General features: G+C 39.8%; 2 protein-coding genes across 2 annotated transcripts; both read right to left on the bottom strand.

The window, feature by feature from the left end:
* Positions 1-1,254: 1,254 nt before the first annotated feature.
* Positions 1,255-5,270, bottom strand: LOC119492044 (THAP domain-containing protein 5-like). Its single transcript, XM_037776384.1, has 5 exons — positions 5,088-5,270; positions 3,310-3,493; positions 2,313-3,121; positions 1,780-1,966; positions 1,255-1,659 (listed from the first exon to the last, which is right to left on the bottom strand). Exons 1-5 carry the CDS (start codon positions 5,147-5,149, stop codon positions 1,549-1,551), a joined length of 1,353 nt encoding a protein of 450 aa, XP_037632312.1. The 5' UTR covers positions 5,150-5,270; the 3' UTR covers positions 1,255-1,548.
* Positions 5,271-6,632: 1,362 nt separating this feature from the next.
* ppp5c (protein phosphatase 5, catalytic subunit) lies at positions 6,633-18,097 on the bottom strand. The gene is made up of 13 exons (XM_037775990.1): positions 17,949-18,097; positions 14,110-14,351; positions 11,725-11,872; positions 11,443-11,564; positions 11,293-11,358; positions 10,396-10,494; positions 10,157-10,262; positions 9,791-9,933; positions 9,393-9,480; positions 9,270-9,310; positions 8,969-9,147; positions 8,461-8,542; positions 6,633-7,793 (listed from the first exon to the last, which is right to left on the bottom strand). Exons 1-13 carry the CDS (start codon positions 18,007-18,009, stop codon positions 7,731-7,733), a joined length of 1,440 nt encoding a protein of 479 aa, XP_037631918.1. The 5' UTR covers positions 18,010-18,097; the 3' UTR covers positions 6,633-7,730.
* Between the last annotated feature and the right edge of the window lie 8,166 nt (positions 18,098-26,263).

Genomic DNA, 26,263 nt, shown 5'->3' with positions numbered 1-26,263 from the left:
GAGTGACTTGACATTAGCCTACTCCTCTATATCTTCACATAGCAAATAGTGGTTGATGCTATATTAATGCTCTGGATAGAGCACCTTTAAATAATATACTATTTAATCTTTGGGCGTGTGGGGAAGGTATCAAGTATTTTCAAGTCAAAAGGCTCAAGTCCAAGTGAAGTCACAAGTCACTGATGTCAAGTTGCAAGTCTTTTTTGATTTTGTCAAATCGAGTCTAAAGTCATAGTTGGTGCCAACATTCATGTAGAGGTCTGATCTGTGTGTAACATCTCCTGTAATCCAGATGAAACCACCGACTCTACCGCCATCTAGTAGAGACATGAGAGCACTACATGAGGGGAAACACCCACCCACTGTATAAGAAGCAGGTTTACTGAGTGATCTGGATCATTTTGCTGAGTAAAAGTACTTAATATCTTGAACATTGACTGAAGTAAAATGACCTGATCCAGGTTTTACTCTGCAGAGTTAAACAGATAACTGTGAGAATGGATTAGTAACATCCTTCCTGCACATGGTTTACCCAATGAGGTTAATTTGATTTTCTAAATAAAAACATTATGGAGAAAAAATATGAATCTTCACAACTACTACTGTACAATTTAAATATAGTGTTCTTTCACATTTCAACTGGCAGCTCCTCTCTGTCACTGTTGAATCAAACCACCATGTAGCAACATGCTCAGTGCTACCTGTAAACAGGGGTTAAAACTTCCATAAACCCACGACGGTTTATGTATTGTACTGTCACTAAACTCATTTCTTTTTGTTCCTGCTACTGAAGAAGAAAAGGTCAAAGCTGTCAGTGATGATGATTAAAGGTGCACTATGTAATCAAATTTTGTTTATTTGATTTGTGTAGATAGACACGAATTCCCATTTTTTTTTCGTGACACTTCAACAACGTATTTTTTTCGCGTTTTCCCACGAATGTCCAGCAACACGTGACGTACATGTCAATTTCCACACCAGTCTTTTCAGAATAAAGCTACTTGGTTATGTTTAGGAATAGATCGACTTGGTTAGGCAACAAAACTACTTAGTTAGGTTTAGGAAAAGATTGTGGTTTGGGTTTAAATAACACCAGAAGTGGCGTAACTTAAGTACGGAAGTTACATGACAAATAAATCAACTTTGACTTTTTTGGGACTGGTTTCACACGAGACACAAACACCGGCCTTCTGTGCGAAAGTCTGATGTTTTTTGACCCCCTTTAATAGCTGAAATGTACAAATGAAGCACAAACCTGAATGGAAGTTATTTTTAATTTGATATGTACATTATCACAAACTTATAAGTCAAAAACAAAAAGTGGTTTGAGGAAGGAGGAAGGTTAGAGGGTGGAAACCTTAAAAAAAACCACATTCAACATTGTCTTGTATTACTCATCCATATTTGTGCAAAGCTCACAGCAGATTCAACAACACGCTGCCACGTCTCACACACACATCTCATAAAGTAGGTAGTTTGTTTTCAACATCACATCACTTTTTTTGGCACAGCGGGCAGCAGACGGACACACAGATGGGACAGTCGGTCTCACAGCTTTTCGTCTGTGTTCATTAGTGGAGTATACAAGTACGCAGCATCGTCCTCCTCATAGATGATGGCCACAGTCCCGCCAACATCTACACTGGTCTGGATGTACGCCTGAGAGAGAGGAGACAACTGAAAGTGAGCTAAAGCCAAAAGAAACTTGAGAACAGCAATTCGAAAGTTTTATTTTTTAAGATAAATCTGGATTTCATGTAAATACGTCTGAGCTCTCACCCTCTCGAGCAGCTGCAGTCGCTCTTCGTTGAGCAGGTTGTTTTGCCTCAGCTGGTTGACGTTGTTCTCCAGGCCCAGCATCTTCTCCAGGTGTCGGCGGTGTCGCTGCTGCAGCACTTTCACCTTCTTCTGCAGCTCGGCCACAACCGCCTCCAGCTGCTCCTTACTCAGACTGTTCTTATGGTAGCTGCTCATGGAAGGAATGGAAAGAGATTGTAAAAGCTGTAAGTCAGAGAGAGGATATAGGAGAGCTACTGAAGGGCTCTTTCGTAGGTTGAATATCAATATTTGCTGCATCTTTAAAGGTTAACTTCAGTATTTTTCAACCTTATTTTCCAATGTTTTTGTGTCTGACTGACTAATAGGGACAACAATTTTTGAAGTTGGTCTAGTATTGAAGGTGAGCACTGTAGACAGCAGCTGCTCACGGGCTGCAATATGGTGTTATTGGGGCAAGCTAGCACCGTCATTTACCTTGTTGGCCTGCGCCTGAAAATACAGAAATATATTAACATGCATGAACTTGTGCTCACCAGTGCTCCTCCAGCTGGTGATCCTGCCGCTCTATATCTTCCTCCTCTGATCTGCCGTCGTCTCCTTCTCCCTCATCTGTGTCCAGCCTCTCCACGGTGAGGACCAGGGACGTGGGGGAGGCCGGCGTGTGTTTGGACACTATAGGCAGAGTAGATGTGATGGGCTTGGAGCTCAGAGCGGACGACAGCACCGTATCCGGGGTGAAGTTGAACCGTGCGGGGGTTTTGATGGGGAGAACGTTTGGTATCGTCTCGAAGTAGGCGATGACTTGAGTCTCACGGCCTCCGTGGACGTCTGAGAACTCCTCTGTGGTGCACGTCACTTCTTCAACGCCGAGGGAGGCCACAGTCTCATGTGTGCAGCCCGGCGTGGAGTCATTCATGAGCAGCCCGTGGCCCTGAGATAAAATGGCAGCAGTGATTCCATTCAGGAGCTCGTCTTGACCTTCACCAGCGGGACATTCAGACATCACTACCACCTCTCCACCGTTACTCAGATCATTAACTGTCTGGAGTAAAGTTAAAGGGAAATTTGGCCCCGTTTCGACTGCATTTACCGATGCCAGCGGGTTCAGGTCTGTCTGGAGGGAGCAGTCAGATTCCCCAACATCCCCCGACTCCACCAGGCTGGTTTCTGCCTGCTGTGACGAGTCAACGGTGATCTCGTACAGGTGTACCGTGTGCAACGTGCTCTCCATCTCTACGGCGTCAACAGCCGCCGTCCTGTCATCTGACACCGCTATGCTTTGATTACTGTGAGCTCGAAACCGCTTTGGCTTCTTCTCGCTGTGATCCGCGGCTTTCCGTTTCTAGACAGAAGCAAAAGCAACATGACAGTGTTTACAGTCCAACTGTAGTTCCTTTTTTGATTTTGAGTTGCTGAGATAAATTAACCTAAAACATTCAAATACTACAAATGTTAAAGAACAAATATCAACTTCATGAAAAGAAAATCGGATTCAGCAAGAATAATGGCAATATAATGACTTTACTTTACCTCGGCCTCCTGGAAGACTGTTGGCACGGCGTCGCTCTCAAGGTAACGGATCCCCCAGCGCACCTTGAAGCACGACGGCGCAAAATGTTCGTGGCAAATATACTGGTGTCGAGAGGGAGTCCAGCTCTCACGTCCCATGTTCCTCAGCCAGCGCTGCAGCCGGACCGGGTCCTGGAGAGGGAACCTAGAACACAACGAAGACTACAGATGTGAGACACTCGTCACACTCTCCTCCTTCAAGAGAAATAGTGTAAAGTCTTAAAAACTGCCTCCCTAAGCTGGAAATCAGAGCATCAGAACTGATGTTGTGACTCTGTCGACTCGGCACATTTTGGCTTGTGCCGTTACACTCTGTTTAGTAAAATGCAGCCCAACACTGGTAGTTTTTTAAGTACTTAGTGGTGACGCTGTATCAGATTACATTTATGGATGAGATAATATTTTGTGTGAGGAAGACAGAATAATAGAAACACCTTTGAAATGATACTGTCAAACACATGAAAGCCTCAACGGCAGCAGTTACTGCAAACCTCGTTGCTTCTTATTGTTGACAGGTTTCTATTCTTCTGGTCACTGTTTTCAATTTGAAAATCTCAGTTATGAATAAGATAAAATTCACAGTAAATTCATCATGAATGGTGTCATATTGTCAGTGGTAGAGTGGAACTAAGTAAATTTACTCAAGTACATATTATGCAACTTTATATTTATACTCCACTACATTTAATAGGGCAATATTGTACTTTTAACTTCACTACATTTATTTGACACTTCTAGCTACTTTTTACTTAAAAAAAACAAACACATGATATACTTAAACCTACTGTATAAGTACATTTACTGTAAGTACTGTACTTAAGTACAATTATGAGATACTAGTACTTTACTTGAGTATTTACATTTTATGTTACTTTATACTTTTACTCCACTACCTTTATTTTACAGCTTTAGTAACTAGTTACTTTGCATATTCAGATTATTAATATAAAATCAACAAATAAAAATAAATCAATGTAAACATTATGATGTATTATCACAGGTTAAGTTATCCAGAAGGAAATAAAGTACTTAGCTCTACCTTTAAAACTACACACTGAGTGCTGTTGTTGAAATTGTTGTGCGTTGTTTTTTTTGTTCTTCTTCTTTGAGGTATTTATTTGTTTTTGTCTGATCTTTTATTTTCTTTGTTTTCTTTGTTAGATATGTGAAATACATGAAATGTCTTGTCTCTCTTTCTTTGATTACTGTGGAAATTCTGACTAAACATTTCATTGTATAATTTAATTCTTAATATTGTTAGTCTGTCTGTATGTGTATATATGTTTATATGTAAATATAATATGTAAATTCAATAAAAAATATTGTTTAAAAAAAAATAAAAAACATAGCAACATGTTTCCAGAATGAAACAAGTGAAAATGATCTTAAAGGGGAATTTACCCTTCAATAAAACAATCAGTCACCACCAGACTCAAATCATGATTTAATCTTCCTTCTTTCTTATCATGATTCAATCAACATAGAAACTCAATTTCTATGGTTTCAAAGGTCAAAACAAGACAAAACAAACATCAAAAAACACAGAATAATGTAGATATTTAATAACTACAGTGATTCATGTCAGTCAGTAAACATGTTGTGTAGACTGAGGTTGTGATAGACTGACTTATAGGACAAGAACACGTCCCCTAAAGTCAGAGATGACGTCTCTTCCAGCAGCTAACACAGTAACCAACATTAACCAACAATAACTAACAGATAAATAACATTGAACTTACTTGTAGAAGCTCTTCTTGTCGTTTTCATTCTTACAGTTTGGTACAGAACAATATTTCGGCATCTCAGGTGTTTAAGTCTTATTTATCTTCGTGTCCAGCTGAACTGAGTCACAACAACAAGGTGAAACTCGTGCTGCTGTGTGTTGTCAACTCGTGGCGCACACTGTGACGACAGACGGATCAGCTGTTCAGAGCCGTGACGTCATATTAATGCGACCTTCGTCCTGAAGAGGAAGCAGCATGACATTGTTTACCTAGAGTTTAATGAGTTTCTTTCTTACATAAAAGCCCTTAAAGTCATGAAAAACAAAAATGCTTTGAAAGTTCTTAGTATAATAGAATATGAATTACAGGTATACAGCCCTGTAGCCCTTCATTTATTATCTTCATGTATAATTTTATCTGTTCTTGTTCTGTATGCACCTTGTCCTTTTACTCTAATGCAATGATCTATGAGCCATGTTGTTTGTAAATCTGAATTTGTTCAATAAAAAAAAAAAGAAGAAATGTCATTGTTTATGACAACTACAGTTAAAGTGCAGTGGAGGGGATTTCAGATGTTTTGCTGTAGTAAAAGTAGTCATACTACAGTGTAGAAATAATCTGTTACAAGTAAAAGTTCTGCAGTCATAATTAGCCACAGAAGTATTAGCATTAATAATAGCATTAATTAAATATACTTAAAGTACAAAAAGTAAAAATGTAATAATAATGTAATTATATTATTGAATTATAGTTATTGATGCATTAATGTCTTGATTACTTTAATGTTGAGAAATGAGAAACTTTCTCGATATTTTGACTTAGTATCTCAATATTTTGACTTAGTGTCTCAAAATAATATATCTCAATATTTTGACTTTAATGTTGAGATACTAACTCATTATTTTGAGATAGTTTCAGGATTTGTTTTTTTCATCACAGTGGTGGAAATGGTCTTCCATAGTTATCTTTATCAATAATAATACATGTACAATGTAAATACTCAAGTAAATTACCTCAAAATTGTACAGTACTTGAGTAAATGTACTTTGTTCCTTTCCACCACCGTTAAATTGTTTAATAAATGTAAATATATATATATATATATTTTTTAAATAAACATCTTCATAGGTAGTTGAAACAAACTCCCCTGTTATTTATTTTATATAATATATACTGACCAGTAGCTTGTGAATTTCACCAATGGATCAATAAAGTCTTAACTTTATCCATAATAATAAATCAGAATTTATTTGTTGATTATATTTTGTATTATTAATTTGAGTCTGCAAAGTAACTAAAGTTATTAGATAAATATAGTGGAGTAAAATGTAAAAGACTTCCCTCTGAGATGTAGTACAGTACAAGTATGAAGTAGCAGAAAATGGAAATACTTAAGTAAAGTACCTCAATTTTACAGTACTTGAGTAAATGTACTTAACTTTCTACCCCTTATAAATCGTGTAAAAATGTACTTTTTATTTTATTTAACATCTTCATAGGTAGTTGAAACCACCCCCCCGCTGTGTTACAACAGTAGACAATATAAATAGACATAAATAAAGATACCAGCTTGTTTCTAAAATCACTGGACTGGATTTTTTTATTCAATATTTTTCTCCAAACATTACACGGAATCTTTAAATGATACAGTATATATACATACACATCAGTGTATTTCTTTATCTAAAAAGTTGAGGGCCATTGGACAATGCAGCTGTGCGTTTCAAGACAGGATTGCATTTTGGACGTTTTGTGTACTGAAGAAATCCACAGGTGGGTCACCAGTAGTTGGAACGTGTATCGGAGACTAGAGTGCCATCAGTGTTTGCCGTACACCAAAGCTAGTTTGGAGAGTAGACTGTGCGGGAGCTGCCGGGTGAGTGGCACGACGACGGTCGAGGGTGAAAACATGGAGAGCAGCAATATCTTCCTCAACAGGAAGCAGTGCAAATCAAATGTTACCAGCTACATGACTGAACCAACTAAATACACCACTAATGGCAGACAGCACCTTTGAGAATGTCCACTATGTTTTTGGGACTGGGATCATACATAATCATGTGCGTATTCCTGTAAAATAAAAAATAAACTGACACATTGTCGGATAGTTTCAGAAACACTGATAGACATGCTGCTCTTAACCCAGTTTACAATACTCCAAGCTGTGTACACGGGCCAACAGTACAATGCTAGGTTTCAGAGTCACAAGACGCTCCTTGTAAAAACTGAACAATCATTTTCATTACAGATCTTTGGTACATATCAGCTATTTGATCCCATCTGCTGAGTACATCGAATATGTTAAAAACCAAGCAGCTCCAAGGAGACTCGTCTGACAGGTTGGTTTCTTTACCCAGTGATGGAACACATGATCGGGTAAACGGACAACGGAAATGGGAGTTTTTTTCCAGTTTTAACTGATAACATGAAAGAACGTACCCAGTTGTGCGTGTGGACTGGGCTGGTGTAAGTGATCTCTTCCCATCTGAACTACACCACGTGGTTTCTGTACACAACTAGCGGAAGTTTGTCAGGGAGAGGGATCCCTTGGGCTAAGCATGAGCGAGAGCATGTCCGAGCACTGTAGGGAGTGAGGTGGCTGGGATGGTTCAGGTCAGATGGGAGGTCGTCAGTGTCACAGACAGGTTAGCGTGGCCTCTACATCATCCCCATCTGCATTAGCGTGTTGGCATACGCCATGGGCTTAACATTCGGATGAGGCTGTAAAGGAGAGTGAGGCAGACAAACATTAGATTGTGCTTCAAGGAACATTTTAAAAGCCCCAAATTAACCTTCAGCAGCTTGTTGCAAAGCTGATGCCCAAACTAGTAGTCACATGTGTGTTTCTAGTAGTTATTTAAAACTAAGTTCACACTACATGACTTTAAAAGTCGTCAGATCGCAGTGGTCACACGACACAGCTTGCTGCCTTGTAATCGAGAGTCTTGAAGGCATCGTGGTTTTCACACTACATGACTGACCGGTGATTTTATGAACATTCTACGAACATTTTTACTTAGCTGCTTAACTGAAGTGTCTCTGTAATGTAATGCGTCATTACAACAGAAGTCTCGGTCAATCTTAAACTTTTAACTGTCAGATTAATTTTACTTCTAAATAAGCAGTTAAGACAATTGGGCAAAACAGGACCGGTTTAAACCCTAGTAGATGTCACTGTAACATTATGCATAGAGAGAACCCCAAGTTCAAAATCTTTACAAAAATTCATACAGCTAAGCTCGATTGAAGTATAACCAACCAAAACTAATGGGCAAGACGACAAAACATGATGAAAAAATAGGACCCATCAACTCCAAAACCCACGGTTAATAATTCTTATTAATAACCGCATTTCCCAATTTAACAATTGATAGTACAGGATACTGACCACAGCAGTGAACTGGTGAAATTCTGGCTTGAGGTCTGATCCCCTGAGGTGGATATAAGCTCCTTTGTTTCCCATCTGATCACTGGAGGGAGGCAGAAAACAACACACAACAGTTAAAGGTCACAAAGTGAACAGCCCCAATACAAGCAGACTCAACACCCTCAAAACCCTTTAAAAACGGACTGATCATTGCTTGCATGATCCTGTTTAAATCGATCTGAAATAAAAACCACAATAGCTGGAGCATGCATTATTTTTGCAGCAGAAAGCTAAGGCTTCTGTCTTTCATGTCACCACATTGTACGCTCATGATGACGTCATTATGTTACGTGTGGAACGTAATGAATGCGATCAAAATGTTGGTTTACTGACTTATATAAAATTTTAACTTAGGTTGTGCAAATTTAAGGGGTATGAAGCATTTGAAGATAGCAATGTAGGCGCTGGCGGACCGTTTCTAATCTATAGCTGAGTTCAAAGAGTTAAGTTAGCCAGCGTGAGTACGTACCAGTAGTTGGGTGCTGAGAACACGGTGATGCACTTCCCTGAGTGAGTGACCTCGTAGCCCTCAGCTTTGACCTCATGACTACGCACAACGAAATCCAGCTTGTTCTGCTCCAGGAAACGCTCCGTCACATCAGGCCCGAACTGACAACTCACTCCTCGCTTGCTGACTGACCGGCCACTCTGCATGACAGAGAGAGAGAAAGAGAGAGAGAAAAGTGGACAGATTAATTCTTAATCTGAGATAGAAGCGGACTGAATGTTGCTCCAACACAAACTACTGGATACATAATGAGGGAACTGACCTGAGGCTGTGGATCTGACCAGAGGAGGTCACACATGGGACCTGTGAAAGAGCAGAGGAAAGTGTTGAGATGGTTTCTTGAAGTCGGTTTTATACTGATGGTGCATTAGGAGTCCGAGCCTACCTGAGTCTGGAGGCTGTCTGTTCCTTTCAATCTTCCTGAGGTCCTCCAATGTGACACCATCTTCACTGAACAGTCCACCATGCATAACCTGAGAAGGAGAATCTTATTACGTCCGGGCCAAACTGCCTACCTGAGCAGCGTGTGTGCGTCGCTGCACCTCTTGCTTTTCATGTTGACAGGTTACAGCAGCCACACAGCCCGCATGAATGGCTCAGGTGCAGCTCATCTTGAGATTCGGAGTCTCACTTATTTTTCCGCGTGATGCATGCGGTTCACAGCAAAACAGCATATTGACATCATACCAGCAACATTACACCTTTCACTACAGTTTCAATGTCTAAATCCGTAGTCCTACTGTGGGTCAGCTCGGACAGCTGAGCGACAATGCCACCGCTTACCAGTACTTTGCTGTTGATACATTGTGCAAGAGGCAGCCACTGGAAGACCTCGCTGAACAGCTGGAACATCTGGGCTGTGTACTTGGCTTTAACCTCCCCTTCAAATCCATACATCTGGTTCATGTTGTCTGTCTCGTGGTTACCTGCATGTAAAAATCTTGATTTAACAACCCTGTTTACATAACTTTATACGTTAACAAGGTACACGAAAAAGGCTAACGAATGAATTTCAGTGTTGTACTTTGAACTTTATGACAGCACACGTGTTAAGTGTGACACATTAACGTGACATATTAAAGCACACATCTGCAAACACTCCACATGCATCGACAGACTCATGCACAGGCACACTGTAGGCGCTCTCACCCCGAAGCAAGAAGAAGTTTTCGGGGAAGAGCAGCTTGAAGCCGAAGAGGGTGAGAATGACCTCAAGAGAGAACGAGCCGCGATCCACAAAGTCACCATTGAACAGCTGAATTCTGTAGTTAAGCATCATGACGCACAAGTGTTGATGTTTTAGACACAGAATGGTACAAACAAGGAGGATAACGGCACCAAACAGAGATGTAAAAGCTGATGGATGGCTGTCAACCAGAAAAGGATACGTAGGGGTTGGTCTCTGAGGGTAAGCCGTTCAACTTGAAGATGTTGAGGAGATCGTAGTATTGCCCATGAGTGTCACCACAAATTGTTATTTTTTCTGTCTATCAAAGAGAAACAGAACACCTTAAATAGATAACAGTATAAAACAACAGGAATATTGTGTTTTATTTACTCTCGTGCTGTGACTCTAAAGGCCCAGACACACCAAGCCGACATCAAAGAACTAGCGGAGATGAAGGCCGACTGTAGAGTCGCCTCACGTCGCCTTTGTCTTAGGCGATGAGTTGCATTTGAACACACCGCAAAGACGACAGCCAACGGCCAGTTAGCACTTAAGTTCTGCATCTGCGTGAGATGAAATAACTCTCCACACCAGCAGGCGGCAGTAGTCTGTATTCGTCATTCAAAAAGGGAAACCTGAAGACCGAGGACGGCGGATATACCGACTATTTCACACCACTCTCACTCACCACTTAGCTTCATTCCAGATGGCCATGTTGCTGTGAAAATATCCGTGTAATGATCAGATGAGAAGAGCCTTCTGTGTTTTTCCTCTTTACTTTACTCATTGGCTTGCTTTCCTCACTTCCCTTCTCTTCTCTTGCACTGATTCGTTTAAGCTGAACATCCAATCGGAGTGATTTCTCTCGCCGACGGACAACATGCTGAATCGGCCGACTAGAGCCGACGGTGAAAAAAATAGACCGACAGACGCTCACCGACGGTCCCAAACTGTCCGACGGACGACCATCTGCTTGGAGTGTCAAGGCTTTAACCCCCTATTATGAGCTGATCAAAGAATATAAGTCTACTGTTGCACTCAATGTATATGAACTAATAGCAACTTTAAAATAGCATCTTTTAGTCACTTCACTAGTGATTATCTGCAAAGCGCTCACCTCTTTTAATGTGATCTCAACAAGACTCGGTAGTTTCGATAGAAGATCTTTAACTTGCACCAAAATCTGAAAGAAAACAAAAAAAGTTTAATTACAGGTTCATGCATGTTTCCTTCAGTCAGTGTGATTCATGTGAACAAACATGTTTACCTGATAAGCACACTTTCTGTGCAGCTTCTTCTGGTCGTTGAACCAATCCATCATCTCCTGCATGAACTTCAATGTGACCTTCCCGTCCTCAAGTTGGGGGCCGTCATAGTCGTCCTCAATCGCTGCAACACAAGATTATCTTCATTTAAGATGACACATCATGAAGTAAAGTAAAGAATCACACAATGTTCACACCTGTGTATATTTGTTTTACAGCACAAATTTGATGAAAGCACATTATGATTACAGATAAATATTTGCTGAATAACACTGGAAACTCACTCATGTTCTCGATGTCCAGAGAGTCGACGACAGATTTTTTAATCTCATCGCTGGCGATGGCTCTCTCGAAAGCCTTCTGTTTCACAATCTTGTTACATTCCTGATACTTCATCCTCGCATCCTTGTCATTTGGTCGAACCCTCACTACCTATCAACAGAACAGGGAAATGAAATAAATCAACCACACTGGTTAATCATCAACTGGCATCAAGGAAGACATAGGGAAATTTACTCAGTGCAGCTGTAAAGACCAGCAATGTAAACAGCAATAAAAGTATATTAAGGTTTTAATTCTGCAGTTTATACTGGATGAAAAATATTGAAACCATTTACAGTCACTGTTGCACCCATCAGGGCTCCAGCCTATAATCAAAATGGGCCCATATGCGATACGTTTTTTTGAGTGTGAGTAAAAATTTCTTGTGGTCACATTCATGCGAGTGCATGACACAGAGACATCAGCCACTAGCCCCTTTCACACAGAGTTTCCGCAATACCGCCGTAAAGAACATCCGCCGTTATGCCAGCTTTGCTTTTTCACACTGGACTAGACAACGGCGGCTGTCCCGGTGTGTGATTTTAGATATCACGCCGGAATCGCAGAAGCAAAAGGGGTGTGATGTTAAACACAACAGCATTGGCGTCTAGTGTGTGTGAGCGTTTAGTTCCGATGTGCCAGCTGTCCCTTTCACACAGACATCGGCTCGGCTCTGTGACGACCTCCACTGCTGGCTCAGCGGCTGTCTCCCTATACCGCCTCCGTACCTTTCCTACAGAAGAGCGAGGAAGAATAACGGCACAACATTTCCGCCTTGAACAGGCTGTGTGAAATGGATTACTGTCTACTGCATCCATCCCAACTGCTCACAGGACCGTATTTGTGCACACAGAGCAGAAATGCTCCAGCGTGAGGATGTTTTTACGCTCGCTCTGTGCGTTTATATCACGTGCATGTGCCTGGTTTTTATGTGCGCGGTTTGAGACTAATTAAACGTCATATGCGTGTACGTAATGGTGCACAGCGCGTGATGTTTATGTACTTAGTGGTGGAAAACTTTACTAAACGATCCATTTAGCTGTTACCATGTTCCAAAAATGAAGCGGTCTAAAGCAGATTATTTTAAAAAGCAGAGAGAGGAGGAGGCTGGTGGTGAGAAAGAAACAACGACAAGTTTGGACTCGCCACTAATGATGAAAGTTCAGACAGGGACTAAAGACTGACTGAACCAGTGTCATTGATTAATACCAGAAGAGGAAGATCTTTGACTTAAGTAAAAAGACTAATAACACAAAGTAGTAAAAAGTAAGTATATAATCAAGAAAATGTACTTGAAGTATAAAAATAAGTACTCGCTATGCAGCCAAATGGGCCCTTTAGTTGTTACATTATTATAAATTATTAGATTATTATTGATCCAGTAACATGCATACTTTTTTATGTTATAGCTGGCTGCAATAGAGCTAATTCTTATTAATTTTCAATACTGTTGGGTGGTTTAATTCAATGTATAACAATGCATTGTGTTGCATATACTCATTATAAATAAATGTAGTGAAGTAAAAAGTACAATATTTCCCTCTGAAATGTAGTGGAGAAGAACCTAGCCTCAAAACTGTACTTAAATACTTTCCACCACTGATTAATACCATGCGGTAAGACACAAAAAAGGTGCATCCAAATCATGTACTGGTACTGAGAAAGTTGATAATAGGAAAAGTCAGTCTGGAGCCCTGCCTACACATCTATAGATCTATAAATACATATAAATCCAGCTCCAAGCTCTCATAGCTCCATGAGGATTATCTCTCATTTTCTGTTGTCATGGTGCGTGGTCCAGTTTGTGCAGTAAATGTCTATGCTATGACTATGGCTGAGCTTCAGAGGTCTTTGTTGCCAAAGCCCTGGTATATTTATATTCCTTACAGCACGACAAACAATAGAAACTAAATAGCTGTGGTTTGAGTGCCTTCAAACTGGATCTAATTGGCATCATGACTGGATTAAAGGATAATCCCTATTTCAGGCTGTTAAAGTAACATGAAGAGCCTAACTCATAGTGACAGATCAACAGATGGAACAGGACAGGAGAGCTCTTTCTTATGAGAAATGCACATTTAGTTGTGTTTAGCTGCGCACATTGCTCAGGGTCTCACATGTTGTAGGTGCTGGAAGTCAATTTATCTTTGTTTTGACTTTGTTTAGTTTAGACATTGAGGCTTTTACTGCTAAATTACCACAACTTCATCATCGTCATCACAGCACGCAGGTTTCCGTTGCTTAGTAAGCGGTACGGCTGGCGTTTTCCACACGTTTTAGACGCGGCATGTGTATGGCTCCTTATAGGTTCAGACTACATGGCGGTTGAAAGATGCTATATTTCTTACCGTCTCGTAGTCCTTAAGTGCAGCCTTGAACTTGCCCAGTGCCATGTTGGAGGTGGCGCGGCGGTAATACCCCTTGATGTAGTTTTTGTCTATCTCCAGGGCCTTTGTAGCATCAGCCAGGGCGTACCCGTAGCACTCAGTGCGCAGGTACGCCAGGCTTCGGTTGCTGAAGTAGACAGCATTGGTTGGATTGACCTCCAAAGCCTCCGAGTAGTACTTGATTGCATTTTCATAGTCTTTATCTGGAAAACAAATGTCACATCTTCATTGGAGTTTGTTGGGTTCTACAAAGTTACAATAAAAGAGTCAGAAACACGGCAAGTAATACAGGTGTATTATTCTTTTTACTACTAGACCTGATGGAAGATTTGGACAATAATGCCTAAATAAAATATCAACAATGTGCTTTATTCAATACCTCAAGATAAATAATGTGACGATATTCGGTATATGAATAGTGGTGGATTTATGTCATATATTTTTATTAATTCAACATTTAATCTACAGTATGAGTGGGCGATATGGCGTCTGAGAGGAGTTATTAGTAATGTAGACCTTGTTCATTTCACTAAAATTAGGTCACTAAATCCAGGAACAACATTTCAGCTAAATCAAATTGTTAAAATAATCCAAATCCCAGATGACAGGTGGGTCACCATATTCATAGCTTCAATATATAATATTTCATCTCCAGGCCACACACACACTAACATGTGTGCATGTTCGATTCTGCACACTTTGTGAAAAAGGAAGTTATGAAACAGTGAAAAACTTCCTTTAATCCCATTAGTGTGCAAATGATAAGGTAACAGCCAATATCACTGCCATGACACATGCTATTCTTATTATTTCCACTCTGTACGGCAAACCTAATTGTAAAATATAGCATTTCATATTGCGTACTAAACACAGATTTTATTTCAAACATTTCCTGAATTAAGGCTCTATTAGTAAATTCAGTTTATAGCCAATACAAAGATGCACTTATCTCAGTGAAATGTTTACGTTTGACATGCATTTGCAATGCTTGTTTCTAACCAGTTGGGTGTATTTGATCGTAATTGTTGATTTCCTTACAGTAGACAATAAACTAAACCAGGTTTTTGCAGATTTGTAATATCTGCCAATAAGCAAGCATCAACTGCCACAATTTACTAGTTTGACATGATTAATCTCTCTGACATGAAGAAGAAATAAGTTTTAGTATCAGGATAAGTGATGGCACATTTAAACTGCAATTGCCCATGAGTGATAGTGAGTAAATATCTAACCCTGTCCTGCTGTTTATGTTATGCAGTATACCTCAGACACAAGGAGATCCTGCCCATCCTACAACAGACAACCTTTCCCTGATATCTGCTCTGAGTCTGAGTCTTAGTATTTTAAACTATTATCTTTTATTACCTTTTATTATTTTAAAGAACTACTGGTTTTAGTATCAGAAACTATTCAATTCAATTCAATTCAATTTATTTTTGTATAGCGTCAAATCACAACAGAAGTTATCTCAAGACGCTTTATATATAGAGCAGGTCTTTGACCGTACACCATAGTTTAGAGACCCAACAGTATCCACCACGCGCACTGTGGCCAGGAAAAACTCCCCGAATTGTCTTTCATTACTTTTTATTATTTTAAAGAACTAATGTCTCACACTCAACATGTGAATTTAAGCAGGTTCATGCATGACTGTATGTTTGATCCAAGTTTTATGCGTGTACGTACATTGTGACTTTGGTATGTTGTGTGATGCAGTGGCCTAGAGCCCAAAACAAATTTCCCTGTGGGAAAATAAAGTATATCTTATCTTAATTAGACTCAAATGTTAAACTACCCAGCAGTATATAAAGTAACTAAAATTGGCTCCATCTTTACCAGCTGTAACATTAAAGTGATGAACTGCATTCATGCTTCAGTAATTATAATCCAGTAATATAATATATATGAATCTGAAACTGGGCCATATTTCTTCATAATGAGCACTTTTGGTCCTTTATTTTGATTTTTTTTTTATTTAATTTGAGGAAAACTGTCATAGTACAAAGAACACACCACCATATGCATCATCTGAGTAATTTTTTTTAACTTTTTTTATGCAATCAGAATAGTAGGATTTGCATAGAACGCATATCTTTGCAAATAAAATTAAGTATTGACTGAGTTAATCTTTGCATATAAACTATTAATTAGAAATTGATTTGCAATGTATTGCAATACTCAATATTTTAGATATTTTCTACCACTCCTAGTAAACACTGAGTCAGTGGTAACAGACAGTAGAAATATGGATCATGTAACCTTAATCACTGACTATTTTGCAATTTAGGAATTGCTTTTAAAAAAAATATTAAGGAAAACTTATCTGCCATGGTGGCAGGTGATCTGAAATGTTTTACCTGCCACAACGAACATTTACTCTGTCTTAGCCCCCAACCCTCTGGAATCATCTCCCCCAATCTATTAGAGCTGCTGAATCTCTGGACTGTTTTAAGCGGCTTCTAAAAACCCATCTTTATAGGCAAGTCTTTCTATAGGCCTCATCCACATGTGTGTTTGTTTGTTTTTGTTTGATCTGTTTCTGTATTTAATATTGTAATTTTTCCTGTATTTCATCATTGTTTGATGCTTCATTTGTGTGTGAAGCACTTTGTAACTGTGTGTTTTAAAAGGTGCTATATAAATAAAGCTTTACTTACTTACCCTGTATTTGGCAGGTGACAGGTGCTCATTTCATTCCCTGACTGTAGTACAGTATTGATGCTTTTAAGATCTGAATAACTTCCACCACTGATGATAATAATAATAATATATGTCTTGGACCAAATCAGAGGTGCAATGTGACTGGCATTATTCACATCCTTTCAAAATGAACTGGCCTAATCATAATAATCTAAATTAATAAACAGTACCTGTATTGATTGTTGGAACAATGTGACTGTAATTATTTACATCCTTTCTAAATGAACTCTCCTTATAATATAATAATACTAATAATAATAATAATCTAAATTAATAAACATTAACCATATTGATTATTGGAACAATGTGACTGTTATTATCTACATCCTTTCTAAATGAATTGCCTCAGGCTTAATAATAATAATAATAATAATAATAATAATTTAGATTAATAAAAAGTAACCATATTGATTATTGGAACACTGTGACTGCTGTTAGACTCTGCTGCTCCTCAGGCACATGCTGTCTAACAGAATATTCTAGCAGAGTTGTATCTGAATCTCACTTTAAGCTACCTGAGACTCTGTAACACGACTGAATACAAACCAGAGAGAACACAACATGCTCACAAACACACATAGAAAGCACCAAATCAGAGCAAGTTAGCTGTGTTATATTATATATACAGGACACGTGTGGCAGCAGCATGTGTGAACATCGATGCTGATGTTGTGCTGGCTGCTAGCTGCTAGCTGTTAGCTGCTAGCTGCTAGCTGTTAGCTGCTAGCTGTTAGCTGCTAGCTGTTAGCTGCTAGCTGTTAGCTGCTAGCTGTTAGCTGTTAGCTGCTAGCTGTTAGCTGTTAGCTGTTAGCTGCTAGCTGTTAGCAGCTAGCTGTTAGCTGCTAGCTGTTAGCTGTTAGCTGTTAGCTGCTAGCTGTTAGCTGCTAGCTGCTAGCTGCTAGCTGCTAATCCAATGAATGGAGGTTGACAGTGTTAGCATGCTTCCACAGCGCTGTTAGCTTAGCTTCATCATTAGCCACCGGCTCCGGTTTGGAGCGTTTTACGACACATTAACGTGTCTACTGTGATGAATAGAGACATGTGAGTCTGTTATAAGGTGCTGGTGGAAGCCGTCGACCTGTCAGGTGTGTCACATTTACCTTTAAAGAACTTATTCGCCTTCTCCTTCAGCAGCTCTGCATCATTACCTCCCTCCGCCATCTTCTTCTCTTCTGCCGTGTTCCGATTAGTCTGCCATTGACTGCACCGGTCGCAAAAGGTCGCAAAGACCTTTTTTTTTTGGCTCCAAATATTCAAAGTATTTTATTTTTTTATTTATTTTTTTTTGTAAATATGTTTTATTGATTTTCAAAGATTTTATCGCACAAAAATAACAGATACAAAACATGTATACATAAAAAAAAATTAGATATCATTCATCAGATCTCAAAGTAATTTTTTAAGTTAACTTTACCTACTTTTTTGCTGCAGATAGATTATTTCTAAATATATGGAAAACACAATTTGCAGTGCGAAATTATTTTTCAGGACTAAAAATAATTGTAATTTAATTTAATTATTAATATTATTAAAATAGTTATTACTTAAAAAAATAGATTAGATTAACTTTATAGTCATTGCAGCACAGGTACTGAGACAACAAAATGCACTTAAGCATCCAACCAGAAGTGCAAAAGCAGTAAAGTGCACAGTAATGCACAGAATAAGGTATAAAATATAGAATAAATATATTGTGGAATAAACAGTAAGGGGTATGAATACACTATGATATACCCAATATGGGCAGTGGGCTATGAACAGTATGTATAAATACACTAAAATACATAGGCAGTGCATGTACAGCCATATAGTTACAGGTAATGCTAATAGTAGACATACCGTAAATATTAGTGTTATTAAAGTAGTGTTATTAGTGTTCTTAAAATGAAAAATACAACAAATACTGTAGTAAAAACAAAGAAACTTTAATACAAAGATAAAAAAGAAACTATATAACTATATAACTATATAAGAAATTGGTTCTCAATTAATAAGCCTAATGCAAAACTATAATACACCAGTTCAGTTTAAACTAGGGCTGTCCATTGATTAAAATAGTTAATTGCGATTAATAGCATATTTTTTATATTTTTTTAATCTGTTCAAAATGCACCTTAAAGGGAGATTTGTCAAGTGTTTAATACTCATCAACATGGGAGTGAGCAAATATGCTTGCTTTATGCAAATGTATTAAATACTGAAAATCAATTAACAACACAAAACAATGACAAATGTTATCCAGAAACCCTCACAGGTACTGCATTTCGCATTAACTTTGACAGTTTAGTTTAAACTATTCTTTGGTAAATTCATATGTGCATCTTTTTTGAGGTTTTTATGCCTGAGAAGGAAACTGGCAGTTTTTGTGAGGGTTTTCCATATTGATTGTTGCTACGTTTTATGTTTTCCTGTCCAATAATAATTTCCTTTTGTGTAAGTTTGAATAAAACGCGTGTGTGTGGGTCAATAGGTGTGAGACTGAGAGATATTGACAATGACATTTCAAAGCTAAAGGTATAATATGTCAAGTAGGAATAATATCTCCATTTCTGTTCTTTTAGTTTATTAACCAGCAGAGGTCAGTATAGGACTTCACTGAAATACTGATGAAATGAAGCAGCATAACCGGTTGGGTTTACAGGGAATTCCGTCCATGTGAGGTTAACCAGAAAAAATGTTGAGATGGTGAGTAACGTGTTACAACCGAATCATTAGCTGGAGATTAGGTAAATGATTCACGTCGGAGCCAATTTCCCCTGGCTTGTCTTGAATCAGGACTTTGATTTTGAGAGATGCTCCGTCCTCAAGTGTCTGCCTCTATGACTGAACTGCAAAAATATTCCAATAAATTAAAATGATGTAACACAAAAGCCTCAGTCACAAGTCCTTTTGGTCGTAATCCAGATGCCTCAAAGATTGAGGAAGTTACAGTGGAAGTTTCCTACCTCCGGGCAACCACAGATATACGGAGGGACAAATGTGGCACAGGTGCACATCTACACAACTTTAGTCACTCACACATGGCATCTGACGCACCCCGGCCTCAAACAACTGGTTGGCAAAAACATCACGCAAACTTTAAGCAGAAACACACCCAAGCTGAAACTCGAAACTCTCATCACGTTCTCATCCCAACTCGTCACATGCTGACGCTTTGTCAGGACCCCTTGCCGTACTGGGTACCACAGCGCCTCAAGCCACTACGGTCGCAGTAAACACGTGGTTAACGAAAAACTTGCTTAGGTTTAAGCAACATAACCACTTCGTTAGGTTTAGGAAAAACATCATGGTTTGGCTTAAAACTATTACGTTTGTAAAGGGAAAGTGAAAGTTAACGTTGCGAACACATTGAATTATGAACAGGCTTCTGTTCTCATTCCCAGGGCGTCAAATGCCGACGCTTTGTCTCGGCCGTCGACGTTCGATAATGCCACACAAGGCACCCTTTATGAGACGCACCGGGCTTTCCAGTAACTACAATGTAAATCCAACGGCAGCAACAGTAAACGCTCAGGGAAAGTGCTGTGGTGACGTAGCTTAAAGAGATAAAGAAACACACCGGGCGGGCAGGATGGGAGGTGGATGGGTCCAACAAACATAAGGCTTTCATCCAGGAGACCGCTGTTCATGTCTGTGCGTTACGTTTCACTTTCACATTACAATCAGCTTTTTGTGTCCTGTGTTCACAACGTTTAGTTTTATTTTCACTGTAGCCTACAAACGTAGTCATTTTAAGCCCAATCATGTGGTTTTTCCCTAAACTTTACTAAGTGGTTTTGTTGCCTAAACCTAAGCAAGTGTTTCACAACATTAAGCATGTGTTTACTGTGACTGAAAAGTGACGCAGAGGGGTCTGACATAGCGTCAGTATGTGAGGAGTTGGGATGAAAATGTGTTGAGTAAACACGTGGATAATGTTGTGAATTCAAACAAAAACACTTGCTTAGGTTTAGGTAACACAACCACTTAGGTTTAGGAAAAAACATCATGGTTTGGGTTAAAATCACTACGTTTGTAAAGTGAAAGTGAAACGTTGTGAACGCAAATAACGTGTTGTTGGTTTCACACAGGACACGAACAGTAGTCTCCTGGATGAGAGCCATGTGTTTGTTGGAGTCATCCACCACCTCTCCCTTGTTTTTTTACTCTTCAAACTGCGTCACCAGTCCCCACAGTCCCCGACCACTTTCTGTGAGCATTTAATATTGACACGGACGGGTTTACATCGAAGTTACTCTGAAGTCTCATACAGACACTAAAGGGTGCCTTGTGCGTCAGAATTTGACGTCCTTGTGAATGAGAAACTGAAACTCTACACTCAAAAAGAGCTGTGGTGAGTGGAGTCAGGACGTCTGTCTTGTGTACCAGAAAGGAAAAGTCAACCCTTTGAGGTATAGGTTTGTGGTTTTGGTGTTTTTGGGTTATAGATGGTTATTGGGTTACAAGTTCAACAGAATGAGAGACGTTCAAGAGAGGCATGTGACACAGAGGATACAGCCCAGTCCAGTCTGCCGCCCTGACTCACAAGCGACATCCCGCAGCGAAGAGTAAGAGGCCAAGCAGCCGGGTGACTCACAGTGACCCCTGTCGAACACTTACTAACCCCACACTTTCTCTCAGCTAGAGCACCTATGAGTCGTCTCTTTCTCTGAGCCATAACACGTCTAGCTCTGTGATGGTTTTACTAGTAGCGCTTGAGGGAAGGTGGGGAAGAAAAAAAAAAAAACAACGACGAGATTGACTGGGAACGAGCTGACGTTACCTCCTCAGCCCCACATGAGAGTAAACGCAGACAGTGAGTGGGAGAGACTTGGTGTGGGAGGGAGAGAGGGAGAGAGAGAATCTGGCTAGAACGGGGAGAACGGAGGAGGGAGGAGGGAAATTGCTGTCCTCTTGGGTGTACGATGCATGAGCGTGGGCTTCGGAGGGGTCCTGAGAAAGTTAAAACAAACAACGAGTGGAGGAGCGCAGAGATATACGAGCAACCAGAGAAAGAGACACGTGAAGGTCAGGGCGAATGTGAGTGACATTCCAGGGTCGCGAGCCAATGAATGATGAGGCCTCCGAGCGAGCGGAGTATACGTTACATAGGCCTGATCCAGACCCTCTTACTATTTATCATCCTGTAGCATAAGTGTTTTGAACAACCCTTTTATACTCCGCCCCCTTTAACCGTCATGTCAGACTTTGTAGAAGCTGAAATAGCAGCAGTCTTGTTTCCCCTCCTCTGCTCCACTCTGTCCAAATAATTCACTAATGAGAGCTTGACTCCAGGGGGTCTGTGGGGGGTCGCACTTATTTGAACCACATGTTTTTCTAGCGGGCAGGGCAAAGGACTTCAAGCGAAATTAAGGATAAACTGAGGGGGAAAAAAACTCATCCTCTAGAGCTCCACCCTTCCTCCTTTTCCTTATTTCCCTCTATCTTTTCCTGTGCTTAGTTTAGACATTTTAGTTCCTCTGTATTTTACTGATCTGTCTCTTTGAGTCATCTACGAATTGCTCACATTATACGTCTCCCCTGCATGTACCAGTACGATCAGTGTGTAAATCAACATCCTGACATGACACATCGCATCGTATTTGGGGAGTGAGGAGTCGGAAATTTCATGTAGTTGGAAAAAGCAACATGATGCATACCTGCCTGAAAAGTCTGTTTTACCTTTTCCACATTAACCCCCCCACCCTCTCTGTTTTCTCTTGGTGTTGTACCCAGGCTGGTTGGAGGGGTGGGGACTGGAGGAGGGTATAGAAAGCAATTGTGTTTATATTTTGTTGAGCGTCTGTTTACATTTCTTGTAGGGCTGTTTTAACTATAAAGTCGGGTTGTTACCTTCAGTGCCTGCAATGAAATCAGCCGCAGTGGGAGTCCTGGTTTTATAAGAATCTGAGTCCAGATGAACTAAATGTTTTGCTTTGTTTGTTTCTTAAAATTCTTCTCTAACTTTTGCATTTAAACACATTTTTTAGTTATGGAGTTATTCAATAAGGGTTTAGTTAACCCTAAGAGACGCCACATGGACCTGGTTTTGTCTTTTTAATGGGGATTTAGAAGGTCAACAGTATCTATCATGTGGTGTACATCATCTGAAAGCGATTCATTTGAAATGCAGCTCAAAATGCAGCTTAGAAATAGATTGCGAAACATTATGATAGAAGTATATGATGACCATTCCCAAGCTCACTTATGTCTTCCAAGTTTTTTGCAGCCATGTTTGGGTTGATATCATTTCTTACGCATATTTGGTGCTGAATTTAATCATTTTTTACCACTCAAGAATTGATGAAAATTATCAAAAAACGCTCCAAAATACCTCATTAAAAGGGAGTGGCCGATACTCTTTGATCAACTTAATGTTATTGAAGTATAACAACCCTAAATAACACTTCAGTTATTCCTATGCTTGATCATAACGACTTAATATGACCTAGGTGTTATTTTTTATTCTGAATTGTTATTTGATACTCACGTGACAGACGTGCAGTCCTGCTCTGCCCAACTAAGACAGCTTACCAAGATCATACCATTCCTTTCATCTGCAGACTTAGAAAAGGTCATCCATACTTTTATCTCCTCAACACACTTTATTCTGGTGTTAGCAGGGGGGAACATCCAAAGGCTGCAGATGATAAAAAAAAAACCGCTGCTGCCAGGCGCGTACTAAGAGAAGAGACCACATCATACCGATTCTTGCTGCCCTTCACTGGTTGAGTTTTAGAATTGATTTTAAGACTTTACTGCTTGTTTTGAAAGCCTTGAATGGTTTGGCTCCTGCCTGCTGCTTGAGATCCTCTGGCAGGATCCTGGACCGGGCTTTTACTGTCTGAGCCCCTCAGCTGTGCAAACTCAGCGTCTTCCTTTAAATCTCGTCTTAAGACTTGTGGCTTTTTCTTAACTGCTAGTATATTGTTGTAACTATTTGAATTATTTTATCTTGTTTATATCTCAAAGGTGCTAAATGCAAGATTGGGAGCATTTCTATTGCCTCCACAAGGCTCTCAACATGGAGACAACAGAGCTGGCGGCTCAATGCTAACATTGCTTACAGTGCGAACAGTGCTAACAGTGATAACCTGAGGGGGCTACGTTTCCACGACGTCAGTCACATGCACTAAAAACACGCGTGACCGACCTGGCGATATCAACAAAGCACAGAGAAGCTCAGATTACAACACACACAGGATGGGGAGAGACTTCATTCTCTGCTCAGGTAGACATTACTCCTCTATATCTTTACATAGGTAATAGCTGTTTGCTGTTATATTAAAGCTCTGGATTTTTTTTTTATTATTGTAAAGCACTTTGTAACATTTTTTTTGAAAGGTGCTATATAAATAAAGATTGAATCGATTTTTTTCTGCTGTAAAAAAAAGGAAAAACAGAAACTTCTTTCCACATAGAAAAAGTTGTGGCATTTGAAAACAGAACAAAAAAGGAACTTTTAAACTGACTGTCTCAAATGTGCCCAATTGACTCCTTCATTATTAACAGCTCTTTTTATTTCAGTACTTCAAAAAGCAGATTTTATATCTATTCTATCTGTATCTGTCTATTGTATATATCATATTTGCTGGTAGAGCAAACTGTGAGTACGTACTGGCACAAAGCTCTTTTTTAGAAAATCTTTCCAAACCAGAAGGCAGTTTTGACTCGTGCACTAAAACAATAAAAAGCAGCATTAGCCACTGAAACCACGGCTCCATACCTGAGTGTGAGCCCACACACACACACACACATACACAAAGCCTGAATGGAGTCAATCCCTGACGATGGAAATGTGAAGCAGACTATGGGAGTTTTTTTTTTTTTTTAATGGCTCGTACCCAGCAGCAGCAGCCGCCCCCAGATCGACTGGCACCACAGCCTTGTTAAAGGAAATTTAGAAAATGACCGACTAAACAGATAATTAGAAGGAATAAAAACAAATTGCGATGGGAAGTGAAAGCAGCCCAGATTCCTTAAAAATTAGATTAGGATGAAAAAACGATTTTACAGTATGAACTCAGCGTTTGGCACGAGTCTGGCCTTATTTGGCCATATCTGCTGATATCATGATAATTCCTCATTTTCCTTTGGTTTTCACTGTCATCAGTCCGGATTCTTCCCTCCCACTGTCATCATCCTGGTTCTCCCATTCTCATCCCATCTACTTTTGCCATCATTCCCTCATTCACATGCTGTCCTCCCTTATGTCTCTTTTACTCATTTTTTAGCCTCACAAGTGTTTGATGTGTGCTGGGCACGAGAACAAGGGAATCGGATACACACCCCAAACAGGAAATGAGAAATTCAAGCAAATAGACCCGTGTCTGTGTGTGCCTCGGAGAGAAAGACTCGCGGGGAGGAATACAGATAGATAGACGCCGGAGGAGGAAATGATATAGACACACACTGAATCAAGAGAGCTGTAAATGTTGGAGGTGAAAAGGTTGTTACATACTGTGTGTGTGAGGACATAAAGAGGAGGTGGAAGAGTATTTATAGACAGTGACAAGCCCAGATGATGCGCTACATCATCGCCCTGTGACATCATCCATCCATAGGGTTCAAAAAGGTCCATTTAACTGCACATGTGATCTCAGCCAGTCACCTTATACTTCTCAACAACACCTTTTCTGTGCTCATGTCAGCTCACTTGGAGTCAGACAGTGTTGTGTTTGTTTGCTCTTTTCACCTGGAGGTTACACCATCAGCTTTGTGACAGGTTCTGCATCACAACCACATCACACAGACTAATGTGCTATAGACCAGTGGTTTTCAAAGTGGGGTCTGGGGACCTCCACGGGGGTCTTTAAGGTGGTTTCAGGGGGTCCCCAGCTAAAAGGGGAATCATTTATGTTCACTGTAATTCCATCCATAAGTAACACGATGATAGAATGTCATGTGCAAACTATTAGGGATGAAGATACTGGTATCATATGAAACTACAAAACCTAAAGAATCCATTAGTACCAACCATGTTATATTAGCTTGTCACGAAGGAGGTAAAATAACGCTCCAAAGTTACGCTAAATTTTGGCGAGGAAAAACTGGCATGGCCATTTTCAAAAGGGTCCCCTGACCTCTGACCTCAAGATATGTGAATGAAAATGGGTTCTATGGGTACCCACGAGTCTCCCCTTTACAGACATGCCAACTTTATGATAATCACATGCAGTTTGGGGCAAGTCATAGTCAAGTCAATACACTGACACACTGACACATATTTGTTTATGCTAAATGCAGTACCTGAGGGTTTCTGGACAATATCTGTCATTGTTTTGTGTTGTTAATTGATTTCCAATAATAAATATATACATACATTTGCATAAAGCAGCATATTTGCCCACTCCCATGTTTATAAGAGTATTAAATACTTGAATCTCCTTTTAAAAAGCATCTGTATTCCAGTTTGTCTGTGTCCACTGTTACGCAA

Source organism: Sebastes umbrosus, chromosome 7 (assembly GCF_015220745.1).
Source record: "Sebastes umbrosus isolate fSebUmb1 chromosome 7, fSebUmb1.pri, whole genome shotgun sequence".
Classification (NCBI taxonomy): Eukaryota; Metazoa; Chordata; class Actinopteri; order Perciformes; family Sebastidae; genus Sebastes; species Sebastes umbrosus.
Note: the sequence above shows the minus strand (reverse complement) of the source record. Positions and strands in the feature narration are given on the sequence as shown.